Here is a 22,243-nt window from a genome sequence, read left to right on the forward strand (position 1 = left end):
AAAACCAGGAACTGTGGGCCTGTGGCTATTAGATTAGCAGCGGGTAACCCTTAAAGTAACATCATTTATAGAGTTTCAGAGAATTTTCCCCAAATAAATACAAGCTTTTGACTTGCCCCCCGAGCTCCCAGCCCGCATTACAAGGAGAGAGGTGGAAGCACGTGGGAGCAAACGTGTTCTCCTCCCCACAGGGACCACTTAATTGAGCGGCTGTACAGAGAGATCAGTGTGCTGAAGGCACAGCTGGACAACGTAAAGACTGAGGTACGCGACGGGGTCTCCTCTGTCATCAAACTGTGGCAGATTCTGATGTTAAATTTGCGTCACGTAGACACTTGTTGGACCACGTCGTGGGGCCAGGTTAATTAGTAGAAATGCCGAAGCCCGAAGAAACTGGTCTTCTCGTGGCCCCACTGTGACGCAGGGCCACTGTGTGTGCCTTGAGAGCAGCATTTTGGCCAGGTGTGGTGTCCGCTCCATGCCCAGAGATAGCCTTGGTCACCACCTGTCTAGGAGGCTGTGGTGACAAGGCAGGTCCTTGTCAGGTGGCAATAAGAAGAGTTTGGTTTGTAGCTCTGGTGGCTGTGTGTGGTATCTGGTGCTGTATCGATGAGTGTCCCTCAGAGCTGCGGCTGGTCACACAACTTTACTCATGGGCACGGCCACGGCGTCCTCACCTTCCTCCTTCCGGCTTGTCCTCTGCTGCCTGTGGCCACTCTTACTAGGACCAGGATTCCCCGGCCACCGTCCCCTGTGTGTGGTGGTCGGCTCATAATGACCAGTCCCCACTGTCCCGAGACCTCGAGACTTGGCCCGTCAGGGGACTAGGCATTTACCCGGCGAGTGCAGGACGCCAATAGGACCCGCTTCTCCTGCCCAGCACCCCACCCCACGGCAGCGGGCGACTGGCCTCGTGACCCGAGTCCCCCCGCAGGGCCAGCGGGCCGTGCTGCAGCTGAAGGGCCGCATCAGCGAGCTGGAAGCCGAGCTGGCGGAGCAGCGGCACCTGCGGCAGCAGGCGGCCGACGAGTGCGAGTTCCTCCGGGCAGAGCTGGACGAGCTGCGGCGGCAGCGGGAGGACACCGAGAAGGCTCAGCGGAGCCTGACCGAGATAGAGAGTGAGAGGCCGCCGGGCGGGCCGGGGGTGGGCTCCGGTCGCTCTGGCTAGAGCGGGGATCAAGGGTGGAGCTGAGCGGCAGAGCCCCAGCCCCACGTGTCACCGCTGAGCACAGGGATGGGGACTATGGAAGGTGACGCTGCAGCAGTGGCCTGGGAGTGCGCACCCAAAGGAGAGGGAGGCCGGCCAGAGGGCCTAAGAAAAAAATTGACCTGAAAGCCTAAAGCCCTGATAAAATAAATGGCGTGTGTGTGAATGCTGAGGAGGCAGGAATCCCTGGCGAGGTCCCACTGCGATGGATTCTTTTTATTAAAGACAACCTCCCAGAGAAGTTGAAGCAGGATTTTGAGGAAGAAGAGGGTCTATGCAATTGTGGAAGGAAAGGAGGATCTCTAGGACCCTGGCTAAGGGGAAGGAGGGCGGGGGGGGGGGGGGCCCAGGGCAGACTCTGCTCACCTTGGTGCTTGATGATGCAGGGAAGGCGCAGGCCAACGAGCAGCGCTACAGCAAGCTGAAGGAGAAGTACAGCGAGCTGGTGCAGAACCACGCCGACCTGCTGCGGAAGGTGGGACCCTCGGGCCCCACATTGCTGGGGGGTGGCCACCATCCCCTGGGACCACAGCTTTTCCAGCTCTCCTGCGTCCTGTGTCTTGTGCCGGGCCCACCGTCTTTATTATTTTGTAGATTCCCGAGAGTTACAGCTTTATCCTCGCTTCCCTCTGGGCAGGAAAGCGATTCCCGTGTCCGACTCTAGGCCACTCACACTCTGCATGCGATCGTTTGTCCCAGAAGGGAGAGAGGGCCTTTAAGCCTGAGATCATCCAGTTCAAGACAGTGTTCTTCCCTTCCAGAATGCAGAGGTGACCAAACAGATGTCTGTGGCCAGACAAGCCCAGGTAGATTTGGAACGAGAGAAGAAAGAACTGGAGGATACCTTGGAGCGCATCAGTGACCAGGGTCAGCGGAAGGTGAGTGGAAGCCGTACCCTGGAAACCAAAGGGGTGTCTGTCGAGGGGGTGGCAGGCGGGGACTCTGTGGTCTGCTGCTCCGTGGGCAGTTCTGTGGCTTGGTTGGCACCACACAGCTGGGAGGGGATCACAGGAGGCCACACAGAATAGCAGGACACGGTCACCAACACACGCACGGGTTAGGGGCACAAAGCAATGGAAGGACCCAAGCTGAGTGGGGCTAGTCGGCAAAGGCTGCCCGAGGGCGAGGCGCCGGGACAGTGTGACGAAGGGAAAACAGGGACAGCGGAGAAAGGCGAGCATTTGCAGGGACTTGCGGGTGGGAGGATGCTGCTGTGCTGGGGTGGGGCCGGCAGGCGGGTCAGAGGCTGAGAGGCCCAGCAGGAGATGTGGGGTGGAGAAAACTGGGTGCCTTGGACGTAGGTAGAGGGTGTCTTTCACATTTTTCTGTGACCCCCACATTAAAAACAAATGTGTCTATCTCATGGAAATGAAAGTTTCACCAAGCAACACTTGCCCTTACCACGTGAATTTATTTGGATATTTTTCTGTTCTGTTTAATACATTGTTTAAAATGTTAGCTGCAAATTCTTACTAATGGTTCCCAACCTGCTCTTTGAAAAACACTACTTAGAGAAGAAATCAAAGAAAAGGAATCATCTCAAGATGTTGAGATGCTGTAGCTCCACAATATACCAGGTGTTGGGTTCCCAAAAGAAAGATCCGGTTTGGCTATAGGATTATAGGCTCAGGCATGACGTTTGGGAAATGTCCCTAAAATTCCTCCCTTGACATTCTACTTAGCCAAAAGTATCCTCTGGGGTCTCACGTCCTCCCTGCTGTCCCCCAGCCCAGGCACTTTTTTGGGGGGCATAACTTACACACAGTAGGGTTCACAAATCCCTCGTTGATAGCTTGGGCAATTTTTACATTTATACATCCCTGGTAGCCACCACCCAGATGACAGTCCTGTTTTCTCCTCTTTAGACTCAAGAGCAGCTAGAAGTTCTAGAGAGCTTGAAGCAAGAACTTGCCACCAGCAAACTAGAGCTGCAGGTCCTCCAGAGCAACCTGGAAACTTCTGCCCAGGTGAGCAGCTCCTTTTCTTGCCTTCCTGTTGGCTTCAGTATTGCTGTCACCCAGCATCCTGCACGTGGCCATGCCGTCCCCAGCTGCGGTGTCCCCGGGGGGAATGAGAATGGCAGGTTAAAGAGACACCACCTCCTGTTCCTTGTGGCCAGGTGGTGGGTTGAGTCTCTGGGAAGGGGACAATTTAATTCATCCAGCGTCTCCCTCTTCCCACCTGGTCACTATTGCAGTCAGAAGCAAAATGGGTGGCCCAGGTCACCGACCTCGAGAAGGAGCGGGCCAGCCTCGTTAGTTCTGTGGCTTCTCGAGAGAAGGAACTGTCCGCCCTTAAGGAACAGCTGGAACACGCCCAACTCAAACTGGCCAGCTCGCAGGCAAGTACCAGAGGCCCGAGTGGGCTGACCACCTGTGAACTCAGACCGGTGGGCTGCCGTGTGTGCACAGAGGCAGGCGGGGGGGCAGGGAGGGTGCCGTGAAGGGGCTGGCGGCCTTGGCCCGACGGGGAAGGCACTCTGTAGGCCTAGCTCCTACTGCCGGCATGCCCTGCATCACCCACAGAGCCAGCGGAGGGAAGCAAAGCATTCTCGTTTTCCTACGAGAAGGGAAGCTTCCCAGGAGTGAGAATGGGTTGCAGTGGTCCTTCCCTGGAGCCGGCGGCAGCACGCACCTGTGGACAGAGTAAAAGCGTTTTTCTGTGTCAAGCTAACTGGCTTGGACCTCATTAGCAACACCTTGAGCTGAGATGCCAGGAGCCCAAGCCACGTCACAGGTGGATGCTGCTCAGGCTCATTTTGGGGTCTGGGGCAGACTCTCACCACCCCGGACCATTTCTAGGAATCCATGTGCCAGCTTAAGAAAGACCAACGAAAAATGCTTCTGGTGGAGTCGAGGAAGTCTGCGGAGCAGGTGATACAAGAGGCCCTGAGCCAGCTCGAAGAACCCGCGCTGGTCAGCTGTGCTGGGTCTGCAGGTACTCGCCCCGTCACCCAGCTCGCGGGCGCCAGGTCCCTAAAGCCTGATGCTACCGGTTGGCGTTGAATCCCATGTGAAACTGAGCTCAGGGGTCCTCAGCCCAGCCGCGTGTCGGGATCACCTGGGGTGCCCGGGTCCCAGTGTAGATCGGCTGTCTGCAGCAGAGGCCTGAGCCGTAGCATTTTCTAAAGCCCCCAGGTGTGACAACCACTGCCTTCGTCAGTGGGTCACACTGATGAAACATCCCCTGGGAGCTGAGCCCTGAAACAATTGTGACAGCAAATAGGAGGCAGACAGTTCTGTGTCCTCTGTGGGGAAACTATGGTCTGAATCAAGTCGTAGTTGCTCATGAACTTCAAGTCTAGGCAGCGAAGCATTAGAAAACTTGGAGTGGCAAAAACAATAAAAATCCCAGCATGAGCTGGGCACAATGACTTATGCCTGTAATCTGGCACTCTGGGAGGCCAAAGTGGAGGTTTGCTTGAGGCCAGGAGTTCGAGATGAGCCTGGGCAACATAGTGAGACCCCACCTCTATAAAAAAAATTTTTTTAAACAATTAGCCAGGAATAGTGGCGTGCGCTGGTAGTCCCAGCTACTCGAGAAGCTGAGGTGGGAGGATCTCTGGGCTTGAGCCCAGGAATTTGAGGTTACAGTGAGCTATGATTGTGCCACTGCACTCCAGCCTGAGCAACAGAGCAAGACCCTGTCTCTAGAAACAAAAATAAAAACAAAACACCCAGCATGACCACAGGGAGGAAGGGCCCACCACCCACTTTGCATGTAGGCGAGTCCCGAGGAAGGGGCAGGGCTTTGTGCACAGTAGAGGGGGAACGCTCAGCACAGGGGGGCTGTGAGGCTGTTGCCGTGACCATGAGCAGATCTCAGCACAGTTCACTTTCAAGTCAAGGGCGCACGTTGGCACAGTAACGACAGGTCCCACTGAAAGACGAAGCAGAAGGCAGGAAACAGCTGACACTCGATTTTTATCATCAATCGAAAGGTCTTCATTTGATGAAGTATTCAGCAAGGACGATTATAGCTTATTCAGCAGGGAACCCGTCTGCGAAGAAACGCAGCAGTTACAAATGAAAGAGCACACTAGGTACCTCATTTACTGAGGGAATGCCAGGAACTGGGGCACTCGTGGGCGGATTCTGAGAAGAGACGTTATGTTATGAGCTGGGTTTTGAAAGAAGAAGACAGTTAGGAGCCAGTGAAGAGAAGGAAAGGTGGGGGTGAAAATACTAAAAACAGCTGACGTTTACTGAGCGCTTCCTATGTGCTTCACTAAGGGCACTCGCCCAAGCACATTACATGCCTGGGCCCAGCTGTTCCTCCCAGTGACAGCGCGAAGGGGTCCTGCTGTTCCCCATTTGCAGATGAGGAAGCAGGCACAGGCTGCCTGAGGTCACACAGCCGGGAACGGTAGAGCGCGGAGCCACACCGGGGCAGTGGGACTTGAGAGCCCACACTTTTAACTCCTGTGCTGCGTGTTCTGCATGGCCCTGTGGACGCAGGGCAGCGGGCGTGACTGTGGCGTGCAGAGCATGAGCGTAGACCAGCCTGAGAGACTCAAAGGGCCTTGGGAGACTTCATGGGAAAGCCCTGATTTCATATGAGGGGCAGTATTGAGAAATCGTTGGCTAAGGGACCAGACAGGCTCAGCTTGTCCAGTAAGACAATCACACACATCACATCGGTACCAGCATAGCTAACAATCTCCCTTCTCGTATCTCAGGGCAACTCCTGCGGGGCTGGGGCCACTCACTCAGCAAGCTCCTCCATCCTGTGGCTTAACTAGCAAGGGTGACGTGAGCTGGAACCTGCTCTGAATTTGCCCTGTCTTCTCTTTCACAGATCACCTTCTCTCCACGGTCAAGTCTGTTTCCAGCTGCATTGATCAACTGGAAAAAAGCTGGAGTCAGTATCTGGCCTGCCCGGAAGGTACGAAGGGCACAGGACAGGCTCTGTCGTTGGTGCCGGCCAGGTGGGGTTCAAAAGCACTTGAACCGGCGGGTTCCTGTGCACCAGGAAAGGAGTGTGTGTCACTCGTACAGCCAGAGGAGAAGTGGGTGTGAGGGTGACACCCTCAGCCAGGCCTGAGAAACTTCCCTCTTTACACTCCTGGCAGATATCGGTGGACTTCTCCATTCAATAATCCTGCTTGCCCATTTGACCAGTGATACCATTGCTCACGGTAGCACCACCAGCCTTAGAAGCCCGCCGGAGCCTGCCGACTGTGAGTGCCAGGGCGTGAGGGGCCATTCATAAAAGCTGGGCGCGGAGGGCTTGTCAAAGTCTCTGTTGCCTTGCGTCTCCAGCTCTGACAGAGGCCTGTAAGGAGTATGGCAGGGAGACCCTCATCTACCTGGCCGCCCTGGAGGAAGAGGGAACCGCTGAGAATGCTGATAGCACAGCCATGAGGAACTGCCTGAGCAGGATCAAGGCCATTGGCGAGGTACTTTCAGTATTATTAGTGAGGAAAGTTCTTGGGTGTGAGTGCTGGTGCATTGCCAGGCAATCAGTGATGCTCTAAGCCAGTTCCTTCTGTACTGAAAATTTGATTCTATTTATTTTATTTTATATATATATTTTTTATTTTTTAGAGACAGTCTTACTCTGTTGCCCAGGCTGGAGTGTAGCCATCACAGCTCACTGCAGCCTCGAACTCCTGGGCTCAAGCGATCCTCCCGCCTCCGCCTCCCGAGTAGCTGGGACTACAGGTGCGCACCACCATGCGTAGTTTTAATTGTTTGTAGAGATGGGGTCTCATTATGTTGCCCAGGCTGGTCTTGAACTCCTGGCCTTAAGTGATCCTCCCACCTCGGCCTCGCAAAGTGCTGGGATTATAGGCATAAGCCACTGTGCCTGGCCACAGCTTGATTTTAGAAAGAGAGAGAGCCGGAAAATCTGGCCCCTGACTGGCTACCGAGCTATATTTAATTCATTATTAACTGACAATCTTTGTCACCATCACTATGCCAGGCAATATCAAAGAAGTGTAAGCAGTTTCCCTGTCTCCAAGGATTGTTATCTGGTTGGGCTGGTAGTACCTAAAATGGAGATAATTTTGTACTTTTTCATTTGATAAAGTTGTAGTGGATGTGTTCTATAAAGCAGAAATTGGGTTAGGTGAGGTTATATAGGGACAAATGAGACAAGGACTCTATGGGAAAGAAAAATAAGAAAATCAAACATTTCTATACAATGTGATAAGAACTGCAATAAAGATCTATTTTAAGAGCAGAGTACGAGGGCTGGGTGCAGTGGCTCACGCCTTTAGCCCCAGCACTTTGGGAGGCCGAGGCAGGAGGATTGCTTGAGGCCAGAAGTTCAAGACTAACCTAGGCAACAGAGTAAGACCCTGTCTTTACAAAAAAAAAGAAAAGAAAATGAGCCGGGCATGGTGGTGCACACCTGTAGTCACAGCTACTTGGGAGGCTGAGGCAGGAGGATCGCTTGAGCCCAGGAGTTCGAGGCTGCAGAGAGCTATGATTGCACACTGTACTCCAGCCTGGGCAACAGAGTGAGACCCAGTCTCCAAAGAAAAGTACAGTACAAGGTAGCATTTAATTAATTCCTAAAACGTGTGGTAATAAGGGGAAGGAAGAGCCAGGGCCAGAATTCAGATCCTTTTCCTCTCTCGTTTAGGCTCTTAAAACAGCCTCTGATTAGTTTTCCAGCCTCTGGCCTCTTTCCTCTTCTCTCTTCCCAAAACAGATATCTGATTATGTCTTTTGTTTAAGAACAAAAATCAAACTAAAACACACAACGTTTTTAAAAACCGTGGGCTTTGCTATCCGTCAGCACTTCGTTCCGACAGGAGCAGTAACTGCCTCCCGTGACGGCTGTGGAAGCAGAGTTAACGCAGGGTCAGACTGGTTGGAAGGTATCACCTGTATTTGGGAAAGGTTTAAAAATACCCTCCACGTTAGCAAATGTCATTTGCACTGCACAGATAGGGGCTGGGTCCAGGCAGCGGTGGCTTTCTGGAAGGAGGTGAGTTCTGAGTGAGGAGGAGTGTGAGGTTCCGGAGTTCACGTGAGGACCGGATGAGGTCTGTGAACGATGCCCCCTTTCTGTGGCTTGCAGAAAGTGTTTGGCAGGGTGAGGGGCCCCCCTACCTCTGCTGTCCGTTAAGGGTTACGGGTCTGTCGGAGGAGGCCCAGGGGTCGCTTCAGCCCTTGTGACGTCCTTCACAGGAGCTCCTGCCCAGGGGCCTGGACATCAAACAGGAGGAGTTGGGAGACCTGGTGGACAAGGAGATGGCGGCCACTTCAGCTGCCATTGAAACCGCCACGGCCAGGATAGAGGTATGGCAGCTTCCGCGGGATCTCTCGCAGCGATGCTCGGGGGCTTCCCCTTGGCGACGTTGCGCATTAGACGTGCCTCAGTCACTCATTGTGGCTGCAGAGGCCCCTGCAAAAGGAGCCAAAACCTGAACCCATGGGCTTCTCTGAGGGGCAGAAAATGAGAAGCCCCTCTGGGAGGAAGGTGGGCAGCGTCCTCAGGGATCAGGTACTTTGATGTCACACCATCCTGGGTTCACGTTCTGGAATGGCCACTTGCGAGCTGCATAACTCAGTTAAGTTGCCTTCCCCTCGCCAAGATTCAGGTTCTGTTTCCATGTGTTGGAAGTGAGAGTAACGCCTACCCCAGAGGGCTGTTGTCAGAGTTAGGTGGGACCGTGCACGCTTGTCTCCGTGCGGGGCACTCGGTAAATCAGTGGCACCTCTAATCAGTGGCAGCGATCCTCCCAGAAAGAGCTGAGTGGGCGCCACAGAGAAGGTCACACGTTGCTCCTTGGGCGGGAGACTCAGGCTACCTGGCGCGGTGTGAGCCCCTGCCGTAGGACCTGGTGGTCGCTGCCCCTTTGGCCTGGTGCTGTGGCTCTGTGCGTGTCAGCCTGGCTGCCAGGACGTGGAGGCACTCAGCGGACTGCAGGGCCAGCCTGCCGGGGCTGCGTCCCACCTCGTTTGAGCTCAAAGGTGTGGCGGGACGTCGGTAGATTCTCAGTACTCGTGACGTATTTAGAAACCATGCTACTTTCTCGTAGGAAATGCTCAGCAAGTCGCGAGCAGGAGACACAGGAGTCAAACTGGAGGTGAATGAAAGGTCAGTCAAGCAGCACGGTCGCACCCAGGGGAGCAGGGGCCATTGTCACCGTGTGGGCGTACCTACCTGTTAGGGAGTTGGCCTAGCACATTAGCAGCCACGGGGAGGGCCGAGTCGATGTAACTGCTGAGGACAATCGTAATGATGACAGCAATTTGCCGTTGCAATGTAGCGGAAAAGAAGCCCCAGGAATCAGGACTTAACTGTTCCTTACTCGGAAAATCCACAATCACATCTGCTCACTCCCCTGCTGCTCCTTCGGAGCTTCACCCCAGAGCATTCTAGCAAGCTCAGCGCCGTCCCTGCCTCTCTTTCCCACTCCAAGCTTGCCTGTGACTGGCAGTGAAAAAGACAACTGTCGTCTTCATTGTTCTTAGTCTCTGTATGTCCCTGACTTTTTTTTTTTTTTTTTTTTTTTTGCAGGATCCTTGGTTCCTGTACCAGCCTCATGCAAGCTATTCAGGTACTGATCGTGGCCTCCAAGGACCTCCAGAGAGAGATCGTGGAGAGCGGCAGGGTGAGCATGGGTGACAGATTCCCACTTCCCTGAACTTTAGTGATGCTGCGCCTCATCTGCGTGTCCACGTGAGGGTGTAGCTGCCACTCCCGTGGATGTCAGCAGATGCCGCGTGGAGAAGCCAGGGCCCTGGCAGCTCCCCAGGAGGTGGTCACCCATAGCTCCCAGAGCCAGCTCTCAAGTCATTCGAACTTGCTGTGGAAGCCACTTACATTGCAAGTCTGGGCCCTCTGGGGAGGATGTGAGGACTTTTGGAAACTGGACAGATCCCAAGAGCAAACTTGATCCTGACTTTTCACGGGGGCTCCGCCACGTCTGTTTTCAACAGCCGGGTCCACTTGCTGTAATTCACAGACAGACTCTGCTGTCAGCCTCTTGTGGACAGGTCACTTCATGTTCTCATGCCTTTGCTGCCATTATTGTCATCTTATTTTTTCCTCACATCCCTGTAATGCAGCTGCAGCTTTGGAAGCCTAAGTCCAGGGAAGGAGTTACGAGCCTGAAAACAATCCTATCAAGACAGTAGCCATGTCGGCTTTGGTGGTGCTTTTTATCAGACCGAGGGGTGATGTTTTCTGTCCCTAAAATAGATGGACTGAGTATCTGCAGAGTCTCAGGCTATCAGACACTTCCAAAGCATAAAAACATTTTTTAAATCCAAGTAGAAATAATTTTTTGAGGCCAAGCATGATGACTCACGCCTGTAATTCCAGCACTTCCAGCACTTTGGGCGGCCCAGGTGGGAGGATTGTTTGAGCGCAGGAGTTCAAGACCAGCCAGGCAACATAGCAAGATGCTGTCTCTACAATCAATCAGTCAATCATCAATCAATTTTTTTTGAGACAGAATCTCACTCTGTTGGCTGGGCCAGAGTGCCATGGCATGAGCCTAGCTCACAGCAACCTCAAACTCCTGGGCTCAAGCAGTCCTGTTGCCTCAGTCTCCGAAGTAGCTGGGACTACAGGCAAGCACCATGATATCTGGCTAATTTATTCTCTTTTTAGTAGAGACGAGGTCTTGCTCTTGCTCAGGCTGGTCTCAAACTCCTGAGCTCAAACGATCTTCCCACCTCAGCCTCCCAGAGTGCTAATATTACAGGTGTGAGCCACCGTGTCCAGCCAAAAAATAAATAATTTTAAAAAATTATTCACTGCATACTCTCCTCTTTTGACAAATCACGGAGAGCAGCTAGACTCCCCTCAAATTATAACTTATTCATATATGAACACATATATACATTCTTATATATGCAATATGAAACATGCTATAACAGAAATGCTACATACAAGTTTTAGAGTCAGAAAAGCCCAGGATTCCATTTATTTACTGCATAGCCTTGGGAAAAGTATTTTCGTCTCTCTGAACCTTAGTTTTCCTATTTGTAAAATGGGAATAAAATAATGTTTACCTCTGAGAGTTACTGTGAAGACGATATGGGATAATATATATAAAAGCACTTGTCACATAGTAGGTGCTCAATAAAAGGTAGCTATTATTATTATTATTTTTTTCTTCCCTAGGGTACAGCATCCCCTAAAGAGTTTTACGCCAAGAACTCTCGATGGACAGAAGGACTCATCTCAGCCTCCAAAGCTGTGGGCTGGGGAGCCACCGTCATGGTGTAAGTGTCTGTTGGTCCCCGGGCTCCTCCCCCACCCCCTCATTCCATCGATCAGCCCCAAACCATAGCTAAGGGGGAAAAAACTGTTCCCTAGAAACAAACTGTTGATAAGAAAGTCAAAAGTTTGCCAGGGAGCCTGGGTCTCCCGGGTGATGCAGAGCAGGCCCCTCCCTGTCTAGCAGGGCGATGGGGGGTCTGGATGTGGGGCCGTGAGGGCTGCAGCTTACCTGCCTGTGACCTGGTCACTCTTGTCCTTTCCTATCAGGGACGCAGCTGATCTGGTGGTCCAAGGCAGAGGGAAGTTTGAGGAGCTAATGGTGTGTTCACATGAAATTGCTGCTAGCACAGCCCAGCTCGTGGCTGCATCCAAGGTACGACCTGTGCTGGACTGTAAGGCCCGGTGAGAGAGTCCTTGGCTACTTTAGAGTCCTTGGTCAGCGGAACTGGCCCCTAGAACAGGTGATTTATCCAGGGTCCAAGTGGGTTGGGTCCCACACCACCCTCCTCTAGAAGCCTTTCGTCTGTCAGCAAGGAGCCCCTCTACCCAGCTTGTCACATGCATCCTCATGGCTCTCTTCACTTCTGTTACAAGTGGCCTTGGAGGGTCCCAGCCATGCCAACCTCTGATTAGCAATCCCGGCATTCGAGGAATTCTCGAATAAGGAGTAGGTTGGTGCAATAAACAAGTCATTTGGCTTGGCTCTGAGAGTCCATGACTTCTCACTAGTCTCCTAATTTGAATCACTGCCCCAACTAATTCTCAAACAAGGCTTATAACCGAACTCCTTTTGAGAGTTTGACAGTACCCACTGAGTGTCCTCTGTTTGTTCTTATTTCTTGTCCCAAATTGCTTTCCACGACTGGGACACTCTATCCTCATAAGTGACAAAGCTATAATTTGGGGCCACCATGTAAATAAGCCAAGAATAATTTTTTATATTACAGTTATGCTAGGAGCTGACCCTATAGGCAGTAATTTTTTGAGAAGTTAATTGATTGATACCTATCATGGATCACACATATTTGTCAAGAACCATCAGACCAACTCTTTGATACGGTCCTCGCAGCTCTAGGTGTCGTGGAAACCTAAATCTGCTTTGTTCGGGCAGGTGAAAGCCGATAAGGACAGCCCCAACCTAGCCCAGCTGCAGCAGGCCTCTCGGGGAGTGAACCAGGCCACTGCTGGGGTTGTGGCCTCAACCATTTCCGGCAAATCACAGATCGAGGAGACAGGTAGCCTTCCAGAAGGGATGCTGTTCTTACCCACTCTGTTCTGCCCATTCTCTGCCTTCTTACCCATGATCCCAATGTCCCATGGTTCTGTTTCTAAATCCTTTCTTATTTTTCTTCTTTTTATGTCCATACTTACTTTTTCATAAGGTAGGACACCACACAGGCACGCTGTTTATGTCAGTTCAGTGGCAGGCCCTTCAGTAGATTCCCTATTTAGCTGTTTCTCTGGTTTTAGAGAAATAACTCTAGAAGCCTGGTTGACCCTGCGGAGGCTGGATCCTGTTTACACCATAACCACTTCATCCTTCCTTCCACTTCCTCCCTCGGTGGGCAAGCTGGGCATCTCCGCAGAGCGCTGGCACGGGCCACCTCTCACGGGCACTCGTCTGCCAGGGGTTGTATTGGACAAAGCTTTCTCGTTTCCATCCTTGCAGACAATATGGACTTCTCGGGCATGACGCTGACCCAGATCAAACGCCAAGAGATGGATTCCCAGGTGAGAGCCCCCGCTCTGAGCCTAGGCAGTCTGTATTCCCTGGACATTGACCCCAGATATTATTCCCGTGGTGAGAAGCCAGAGAAAGGGGAAGACTTGAGGGAAGTGAACACAGCTGCACCTGCTATCCCAGGATTCATTGTAAACAATGTCGGGAAAACAGTAGAGGTGGAGAGAGGTGATTAGCAAAGATCAAAGTCTTAACTCTTGCCTGCTAGTCTTGGACTAGTGTCTTCTAAATGTTACTGGGATCTCCTAGCAGCCTGCAGACTGTTACTTAATTGTCTTACTATAGAAAGTTTTTTAACTTTTTTTTAGTTTTTTTTCTGGCAAGTTCAAAAGGCAAACTTTAAAAAAAAAAAACAAACTTCTGGTATGAATTATTTGTGTATGACCTTTAGTTTTGTTTTTTTTTTTAAGTTTTATTTATTTATTTATGAATGAACAAATGAATGAATGACAGAGTCTCACTCTGTTGACCGGGCTAGAGTGCTGTGGCATCAGCCTAACTCACAGCAACCTCAAACTCCTGGGCTCAAGCAATCCTCCTGCCTCAGCCTCTCGAGTAGCTGGGACTACAGGCATGTGCCACCATGCCCGGCTAATTTTTTTCTATGTATTTTTAGTTGTCCAGCTAGTTTCTTTCTATTTTTAGTAGAGATGGGGTCTCGCTCTTGCTCAGGCTGGTCTCAAACTCCTAAGCTCAAATGATCTGCCCACCTCAGCCTCCCAGAGTGCTAGGATTACAGGCGTGAGCCACCGTGCCCGGCCGACCTTTAGTTTTTTTAAAAAAAAAAAATCAATTCCCTGTTAACTCATCAAAGGCAATGCCATTTCTCCCTGTTGCTCAGGAAAGTTGTGCCATGCAAAATAGGAATTAGTGAGACCCTGAGAAACATCTGACATCCTTGTTCTAGACGTCTTGGGGTAAAATCTACATTGGGATCATCTAATTTCTACAAGCGGGTCACTCAGCATCTTTAGAAAGAGTCATGTGGGCAAGCTTGTGTCTGAAGACTGGAAGGGCTGTCCCGTGTAGTGGTCTCCCCCAGTCCCTCTTGACCTTAAGAACCATCTATGTGCTGGTCATACCACTTTCCTGTCCCCAGCCGAGACCTTCTCCTCGAGCCCCGTGCGTATCCTGCCTGTCCCCCTTCTCTTGGCACCCCTACCAGCCATCTAGGTGTGGACCCCCAGGCCTAGGAGTCATCCTTGTACCCTCTCTTCCCCTCACCCTCTGCATCCAAACCGTCAGCAAGTCCCATCAACTGTAAATCTCCAAAACAAAGCCTTAATCCTTCCACTGCTCTCCTCCTCCCTACCCGAGTCTGAGCCACCATTGAGATCTCCTGCAAAAGCAACTTAGCTGTGATGCGTACTGGTATTTGTTTCAAATGACCCCACGGCAGGGGCGGGTGGTGGGGAGAACAGAGAGTACTGCTGAGACAGGTCTGGCCGAGAGAGGGTGGGCGGTGGCGCTGGGGGAGAGGGGTCGCTACGTTTAGTCTCCATCCTTCTGTAGACGTTGTACATTTTCCCTAACGAAAAGGGTAAAAACAAAAAAGGAACCCCCTCTCTGGGTCTGGTTGCTTCCGCTCTGGACCCTCTACCGTCCATTCATTCTCCACTTGATAGTTTTAAAACGTGACTCACAACTGCCGTCCCTCTGCTTGGGTCCTCCCAGCGGCTGCCCGTTGCACACAGAATGTCCAAACGCCTCGCCTGGTGGGCCCTGGGTGAGGTCATCCTGGCCCGTTTCCCAGCTCACCTCACGACCCTCTCCCTCCCTGGCATGTCCCGCACAGGGCTTCCTTCCTTCTCCCAACACCTCTCGCTTATTCCTGCCTTAGAGCCTTGGCTCTGGCTGTTTCTTCTGCCTGGAATGTTCTTCCCCAGTTCTCTCAACGGCTGAGCTCTTAAGGCCATGTAGGTTTCAGCTGAAAACTGACCTCCTGATAGTAGCCTTCGCTGACCATCCCTAGTCTTTGTTACATCGCCCTGTGTCATTTTCCTTATGATCTGAACTTTTCTTGTTCATCTTATCTCTTTTCCCCCTGCAAGGGAAGCAGGGACCTCGTCTATCCGTTCACCACTGTGTCTCCAACACCTGTAACAGAGCCCAGGGTACATGATGGGTGTTGAGCAAATATTTCTTGATTTAATAAATAAAACTGATGAGAAGTAGAGCCAGCCATGATCACTCCTTCCTTTAGTAAGATTGTCCGTGTCTTTTGCTGTAGCAGTAAGAACCCTACGTTGCACCAGCATCTCAGAGATCTCAGAACCATCATGTCTGGTTCCCACCTAGACTTCCAGGGAACTGGGATTAAAGAAAGGTTCCCACTAGATTGGAGCCAGCCATACTGGTAGGTTAAACATTAGAGTTGTTTTTAGCTAGTGACTTATCAGAGGGACAGGAGATGAGCCCACCTCCCACTTGGGCATTGGTTTGCAAGGCAGTATTTGTTTCCAGTGAGGGTCCCAGTGAGACAAACACGAGAGCCCCTGAGACAGGCGGATGAATGGGAGGATGGAGAAGTTGGAGCAGAAAAGAGAGTTGAAATTGAGGGCTGGGTAAGCCACGGACACAGGGTGAATCATACGGAAGCAGGAACCCAGACTGCAGAGGAAAAGGGTTACATCAAAATAAGACAGTTCTCAGAGAGCTGATCAGAAGAAAATTCCGCTTCCTTTGCCCTTCTAGGTTAGGGTGCTGGAGCTAGAAAATGAATTGCAGAAGGAGCGTCAGAAACTGGGAGAGCTTCGGAAAAAGCACTACGAGCTTGCTGGCGTTGCTGAGGGCTGGGAAGAAGGTAAGCGGAGTCTGAGGCCCGACGCTGGCCCGCGGCAGGGCGGGGAGGTGTGCGGCAGGGACTTTTCCTCAGTAGACCAGAACAAGGAAGCCACTGCATGGGTCACTTCTTCCTTTTCTCCTCTCACAAGCCTATTTTCTGTTCAGTTATACATAACCTTTAAGCCTAAAATTGAAAGCTTTTGTCATCACCCTTTGAGGCCTAAATACTGACCCGTGGACTGGTCACTCACTTAAATAACTGCCATTCCTACCCAGGCCCAGCCAGCCCGCTTGACTCCCTGGATGTTGAGCTCTGCCCAGCACACGGTTGAACAGGGATTGAGTAGTGGTCAGTGGAGATCCACAGTGGGGGACAAGTGAATTGCAACGAACCATCTAGAGCCAGCCGTGGGCAGTAATGGCCAAAAGATAGCAGGGATCAGGGACTGAGAAACAGAGTGGCAGGCAGTCGTATTCAGCCTCCCAGCCCAGGGACTTGCTGTCCCCGAGTCTGTGTGCGCTGCTTTTCTGCATGTCCAAAGTGGTCACCTTGATCACAACCATGACCGTTAACTTGACTGACTCCGGGCACCAACTGTAGACAGATCCTAATTGTTGCTAGACACGGTACTCAGGGAATAGATGATTTATACCATGGTTATGACTGGAGTGTGTTTTAGAGCCCAACACGGTGGCAGTTTTCATCGGTTAGATGCATGCATGCATGACATAAATTATCATTGTCTTTTAGGAACAGAAGCATCTCCACCTGCACTGCAAGAAGCGGTAACCGAAAAAGAATAGAGCCAAACTGACACCCCATACGTCAGAGTGTAAATCCTTGTTACCCATCTCTGTGTGTGTTATTTCCCCAGCCACAGACCAAATCGGTGGAAGTCCCCGTGGCAGCCGCGCCACTCCTGTTGCCCAGTGCTGAGGACCTGCATGACCCTTCCAAAGACTCCCTCCACAGTGACACCCTTCCTGTGTGAACCCACGGTCTCTGTTCTTTCCCCGCCTCCCTAGTGTCCAGGCCGCCCATGAACAACCTCAGGTCCAAAGAGGAAGGGGTCAGGCCATGCACCAGAGCGACTTCCATCCAGGCCTGCCTCCTTTTGCCCCCCACAACAATCGGTGTCCTTATTAGAGGGGCTTCTTGGTGTTGTTGAGCGTGGAGAGGGAAGATCTTATGCATTTTTTTTTTTTTTTCTGTTTTCTTCTCAGTCTGTTCAGTTTCATCATTTGCACAGACTTGTGAGCATCAGAGGGCTGGTGGATTCCAAACCAGGACACTACCCTGAATCCGCACAGTCAGAAGAACAGCGGGGTGTCCTGGCTGAGAATGCCAGCGCCGTTCTACCCCTCTTTGGGCAGTTCCGTGGATTCCCACTGCTTCTTCGGGTGGTTGGTTGGGGTTTTTTGGTTTGGATTTTTTTTTTTTTTAAAGTTTCACTCACATAGCCAACTCTCCCAAAGGGCACATCCCTGGAGCTCTGAGTTCCCTGGGGCCTCACCCCACGGCAGTTCCAGCAACGGTGCTGCTCAGGCTTCGCCTTGGTGCTCCACCTCCGCCTCCTGCTGAGCGAGGGCCGGTGACCGAGGCCACGCTCCAGCGTCAGGCAGAGCTGCTGAGTAACAGCTTGTCCTCAAAAGGCAGAAGCAGAGCGAGTGCCTTTCCTCCCTCCAGCTGGACTCCAGCTGGAAGCCTCTGTCCCCCTTCACAAGTGAGAGGGCAACAGAAGGAGGGACAGGAGGGGTACACATGGCCCAAGGGGACACCTTTCTTAGGAATTCCCGTGACCAGGCTCAAAAACCTTAACTCACACTTGAACCAAGCTGGTGAGAGTAACAACACTACTTCCCCCGAATGAATTGTCCATGTCATGGCAAGTGGGCCACCTCCCTTCATTCCCAGGCAGGGCCCTAAGAGGAGCGTGGGAGGATTCCCAGCTCCTTTCTCCAGACGTCTGCCTTGGCATTCCCTTGAATCTGAAGAAGATTGTTCCATGTTCTACCCGGTTGACAGACCCGGAAGATCAGACACGCTTGCTCCCATCAGGAAAGAGCCCTGTGCTGGGTTTGGTACCCTTAGTATTTATTACCAACCTCCTTTAACCGGCGACAGCCTGCAGAAAGATGCTTGTGACTGGCAAGGCTTGTATCGCTGCCCTGCGGCATCAGCCTTCAAGAAGTTAGAAGCGAGGCCAAGGTGCCATCCCTGGATTGTCCCTGGCGTGGATCCCAAAGCAGCAGGTCCCTCCGAGCTTTTGGGGTCAGGGAAACGAGAAAGGGGAGCCTCTGGCTCTGACGCCTTCCAGCCACACCTTCCAGGCTCTTGCTGCCCGACAGATAGACAGGATGAGGACAGAGGGCACATGAACAGCCTCCTAGAGACGGGCAGCCTGCCAGCACTTTTCCACTCCCAGATGGACCCCAGCATCTAAGTGACCTTCTGATCTTGGAAAAACAACGTCTTCCTTCTTTATCTCTAGCAACTCAGTAGTAGTAGCCAACAAGCACTTCCCAGGACTGGTCCCAAAGGAACATTGCTAAGTTTTGCTACGTGACGGGTTGTGAGACTGCTGTTTGATCACTGTGAATCAGCCCCCCTCTTTCTACCCCACCCCACCCCAGCGCCCTTTCTGTGCATTTTCTAAGTGGGGCACTCCAAAAAACAGTCTCCCAGGATCTCAGATGACCATACTCAGATGTGTGACCTCCATATTGGGCCAAGGAGGTATCGGCAGTAGGAACTGGGCAGTCTTAAGTTCAGTGCTGCTTTGTGCGTGGTGTTCTTCCAACCCAAGGTTCAGAAGGAGTGCTGCGTGGCATCCCTGTCCCAGTTGTGCCAGTTAAGCCAATCAGTATGTTCTCAGTGTGGGTCGCCAGCTCCAAAAGTGGCTGGGCCTCACTTCCAGGGTCGCAACCATTCAAACGCATGTGTTCAGAATTACCAGTGGAGGGCAAAGTGTAGTGCATTGGACCAGATTCAGATGCTCTGAATAACACTCCCTCTAAAAAGAAGCCACGGTAATTTTTAAAACCTTCCTGGACTTAGCCTAAGTAATAAAACAGTTAAGATAGCACTTAAACAGGAGCACAGGCTAATTCAGTGTCACATGGGGAAATACCTGTCAGATGGAGTGTACTTACTTTCATAATAGTTCAGATTAGCAACTGTTCATTCTCCAGCCAAAGTCAAATTGTCCTACCTTCGCTCTTCTAAAAACGGATGTGTCATACTTGCTGTGAAATACCTTTGATTAAAACAGGAATCACATCTTAAAGCTAAAAATGAACTTCACAGCCTTTTAAATGAGTCACTGAGCATCCCTAGTGACCGAAGTCTTGGGTTGAGTGTAAATGGGTTATGACGAGACAAGATGACAAGAAAATAATGGCTTAGGATGAATAAGAGGTCGATATTCAGTTGCAACTTAATTTTGTCATACAGTGCTCTAATACCTCTAGAGTAAGGATATTTGTATACATAATAAGGGAAAAAATAGAAGAAAAGACTTTCCTTTGTGGAGTTATTTTATATCTGAGCAAGGAGTTTAAATTAGGCTATAATTCAGATTGTTTGCCAATCCTGCTGCCATCGGCAGTGTCCCTAGGAGCCCACCTGAATATGAGTGCTTAACCCAGTGGCTGGAAGAACCAAACACTGCCCAGAGCATCCTTTCTTGGAATTGTTTTCGGCTCCAAGTCAGACACCAAGGTTTATACCAGGTAGCGCAGGGATCACAGATACATGTCATTTTGGTCAGGTTAGTTTGCTTTGGCCTCTCGCCCCTGAGAAGGAGCTGGTTCTCAGCTTGCACCGGGGAAGTTCTCATTTCTTTGTCAGCTTCTTAGTCTAGAGGGGTCTGCTGGCTCCACTTCACTCTGGTCTTTAAAAACTGGGAAATGTCTTGCTACCTTCTACCACCTTTTCAAATCTCTGGAAATCCTTCCTGCCAATGAAAGCCTTCAGTCCCAACCTTGGCCTTCCAAGCAGACCGGCTTTGCCCTCTCTCTGCCATCCTTGGTCCTCCAGAGACTGTACCACCTATAGCAGAGAAAACCACCATCATGGGCCTGCCAGCCTTCAACACAGCAAACCAGGCCAACTACGAGTGCTCAATTTCTTCTTCTCCCAGGTCCACACCAAATACAGGATCAGCAACACACAGCCGTGGCGCCGCCTCACCCCAGGAGCCAAAGCGAGGTGAAACAATTGGTTAGATGCTGTTGGGTCCGATTCTGAGAGTAGATTTTTCCAGACATGTCTTTCAGGTGACCCTCAACTACCTCGGGTTTGAAGGCCCTAAATTAAGCTGATTACCACTCATAGGGACAAACCGAGGGGGTTTCGGTTAAATCTTGGTGATAATGCAATTGTCTCAAACTTAGAACAAACTCTTTCACATTTAGATTTGCAGGGATAGGGTTGGGTTTATTTTTCCTTTCTTCTGTTTTTAACCTGTCCCCCAATTTTTCATTAGGATAGTTCCTATCAATGAATTTCATTTTTCACTGAGTGCCTACCTTCCCAGGGCAGGTAGCCACAGGCTTTTGTTTCCTTCCAACAATACTTTTATTATGGTATTAAGACCTTTCTTTGTATAATACATTGCATCTGTGTTTTCAGTTTTTCAAATAAATATTTCAGCCTGGCAATGGAGAGTAGTGGTGATAACTGCTCAGCTAACGTGGCTCTGAGGTCCACGTTCCAATGAAAAGCCTACATGTGTATCCTGAGGTTCATGGAATCCACTTAGCTCTGCGCCTTTGGGAATATATCTTAGAAACGTTAGTTTGCACTTCTTAAATCTGTCCTGTCCTCCTTGTGCACTGTCCTGTCCGTGGGAATGATCAAACAGTGCAAAGCGGTCAATACTATACATTATCTAGAAGACCGGGTCTCTGTGTAAAGTCTTGGGGCTCAGGCCACTGTGGCCACTCCCTCTGCACCCTTGAGATGCAGATAGAACCTGTCGCCTTAAAATTGCATGCGATTAATTCTGCTCAGAGACAGAAGCTGCTAATCACAGAGGGATTCAGAGCGGGCCAGTTGCTGCTACCGGAGGAATCACTGCGGGAGCTGACACGATGGAGCTGGGCTGCACGGCGACCTTCCTGCAGCAGGATTGGCGGCGACCTGATGCTGCCAGTGTGTTAAGCCAAGGGGACCTGCGGGAGTGAGACATCAGTGGGGAAGGGCTGGGGTTGGTGAGCAGGAGAATTGGCCCAAATGACTCATCAAGTAAGGAGAGAATGAGGCCCGTAATCAGAAGCTAGAGTCTGTAGCTAAGGAGGTCAGAGAACCAGGAACACAAGAAAGGAAAGTAGTGTTGGAACTGCCCAGTGGGAAGATTCGGGTAAATACGGAAGACGGGGACACTTGCCTGCTGCTGGGCTTTTCTGCTCCCTGTGGCAGAATGCCAAGGTGAGCCAGCTCCATTTGAAGCACCACTGATAGAGGGGACAGTGCTTGGTCACAGCTCTCTTGCAGGTCACTCCCAGAGCTCGGACGTGACGCTGAGGGGTCCAGAAAGCCAATTAACAGGACTGCCTTGGGGGACCTTTGCTTTGAAGTGCTTTCACTGAAACTTTCTACGTCCCCTCCTGGGGCCAAGGTCTGGCCTAGGCCAGCCGTGCTGTCCAGGCAGAGCCTTTGTCCCCTCTCAGGTGCACTCCAGCCTCCCCACTCCCCTGACCCATGCTCATCCTTGCCCGGGTGCCCCAGAGGTTCTGGTTCTCATGTCTGAGGAGTCTTCCTGAGGTCCCCAGGTCTAGGAGGGCAGCCTGGCTAGCTGGTCACTCTGGCCAGCAGAATATTCTTAGAAGGAATCGTGAGATCATGCCACCAGAATGATGCTGGCATGCCATTAAAAGCTGAGTCTGCGGGGAGGAGAGTTAGGGTTTATATTGACGGGGCGGGGTGGGCGGGCCCTGCCAAAGTGAAAAGGGACAAAAAGTTGAAATGGGCAAGTGGGGTATGTCCTAGGTGAGGTCTGAGCCAGGGCATATCACTGAGGCACACTTTGCACAGCCGAGACATAAAGCCAGTGAGCTTTGACCTTGTTCATCCTGGTTATCCTCAGCCTCTAGCATGTTACCCAATGCACGGTAGACCTTTGACCGTTGCTTGGGACTGAATGAATGAATTCTCATTTACACCGCATTCTTAGTTGTACACACATCTTATGCATCCATTCATTGTGCAGGCACTGAAATTGCCAGAGATAAAGGCTTTATGTTCCCTGTCCTCAAAAATTGCATTCACATATTCATTATTTGTTATCAAATGTCTATGCTATCAGACACTGGGAACA

General features: G+C 51.3%; 1 protein-coding gene across 6 annotated transcripts in view; it reads left to right on the forward strand.

Moving 5' to 3' along the window:
- The window catches only part of HIP1 (huntingtin interacting protein 1), a 150,844-nt gene extending 130,259 nt beyond the window's left edge, over positions 1-20,585 (forward strand). For 3 of the 6 annotated variants that reach the window (XM_045543098.1, XM_045543103.1, XM_045543101.1), the window contains exons 13-32: positions 192-264; positions 881-1,118; positions 1,594-1,682; positions 1,969-2,085; positions 3,073-3,174; positions 3,405-3,548; positions 4,009-4,144; positions 6,005-6,091; positions 6,279-6,386; positions 6,469-6,605; positions 8,350-8,460; positions 9,204-9,262; positions 9,686-9,779; positions 11,300-11,400; positions 11,666-11,771; positions 12,510-12,633; positions 13,068-13,129; positions 15,834-15,942; positions 16,675-16,709; positions 16,799-20,585. In XM_045543098.1, coding sequence (XP_045399054.1) covers positions 192-264; positions 881-1,118; positions 1,594-1,682; positions 1,969-2,085; positions 3,073-3,174; positions 3,405-3,548; positions 4,009-4,144; positions 6,005-6,091; positions 6,279-6,386; positions 6,469-6,605; positions 8,350-8,460; positions 9,204-9,262; positions 9,686-9,779; positions 11,300-11,400; positions 11,666-11,771; positions 12,510-12,633; positions 13,068-13,129; positions 15,834-15,942; positions 16,675-16,709; positions 16,799-16,915 — 2,149 coding nt within the window. In that variant the 3' untranslated portion in view covers positions 16,916-20,585. Of the gene's footprint in view, positions 1-191; positions 265-880; positions 1,119-1,593; positions 1,683-1,968; positions 2,086-3,072; positions 3,175-3,404; positions 3,549-4,008; positions 4,145-6,004; positions 6,092-6,278; positions 6,387-6,468; positions 6,606-8,349; positions 8,461-9,203; positions 9,263-9,685; positions 9,780-11,299; positions 11,401-11,665; positions 11,772-12,509; positions 12,634-13,067; positions 13,130-15,833; positions 15,943-16,674 lie in introns of all 6 variants that reach the window. The other 3 variants (XM_045543102.1, XM_045543099.1, XM_045543104.1) reach the window with 3 other exon arrangements.
- The last annotated feature ends 1,658 nt before the right edge of the window (positions 20,586-22,243 follow it).

The sequence above is a fragment of the Lemur catta genome, chromosome 2 (genome assembly GCF_020740605.2).
Source record: "Lemur catta isolate mLemCat1 chromosome 2, mLemCat1.pri, whole genome shotgun sequence".
In the NCBI taxonomy this organism is placed as follows: domain Eukaryota; kingdom Metazoa; phylum Chordata; class Mammalia; order Primates; family Lemuridae; genus Lemur; species Lemur catta.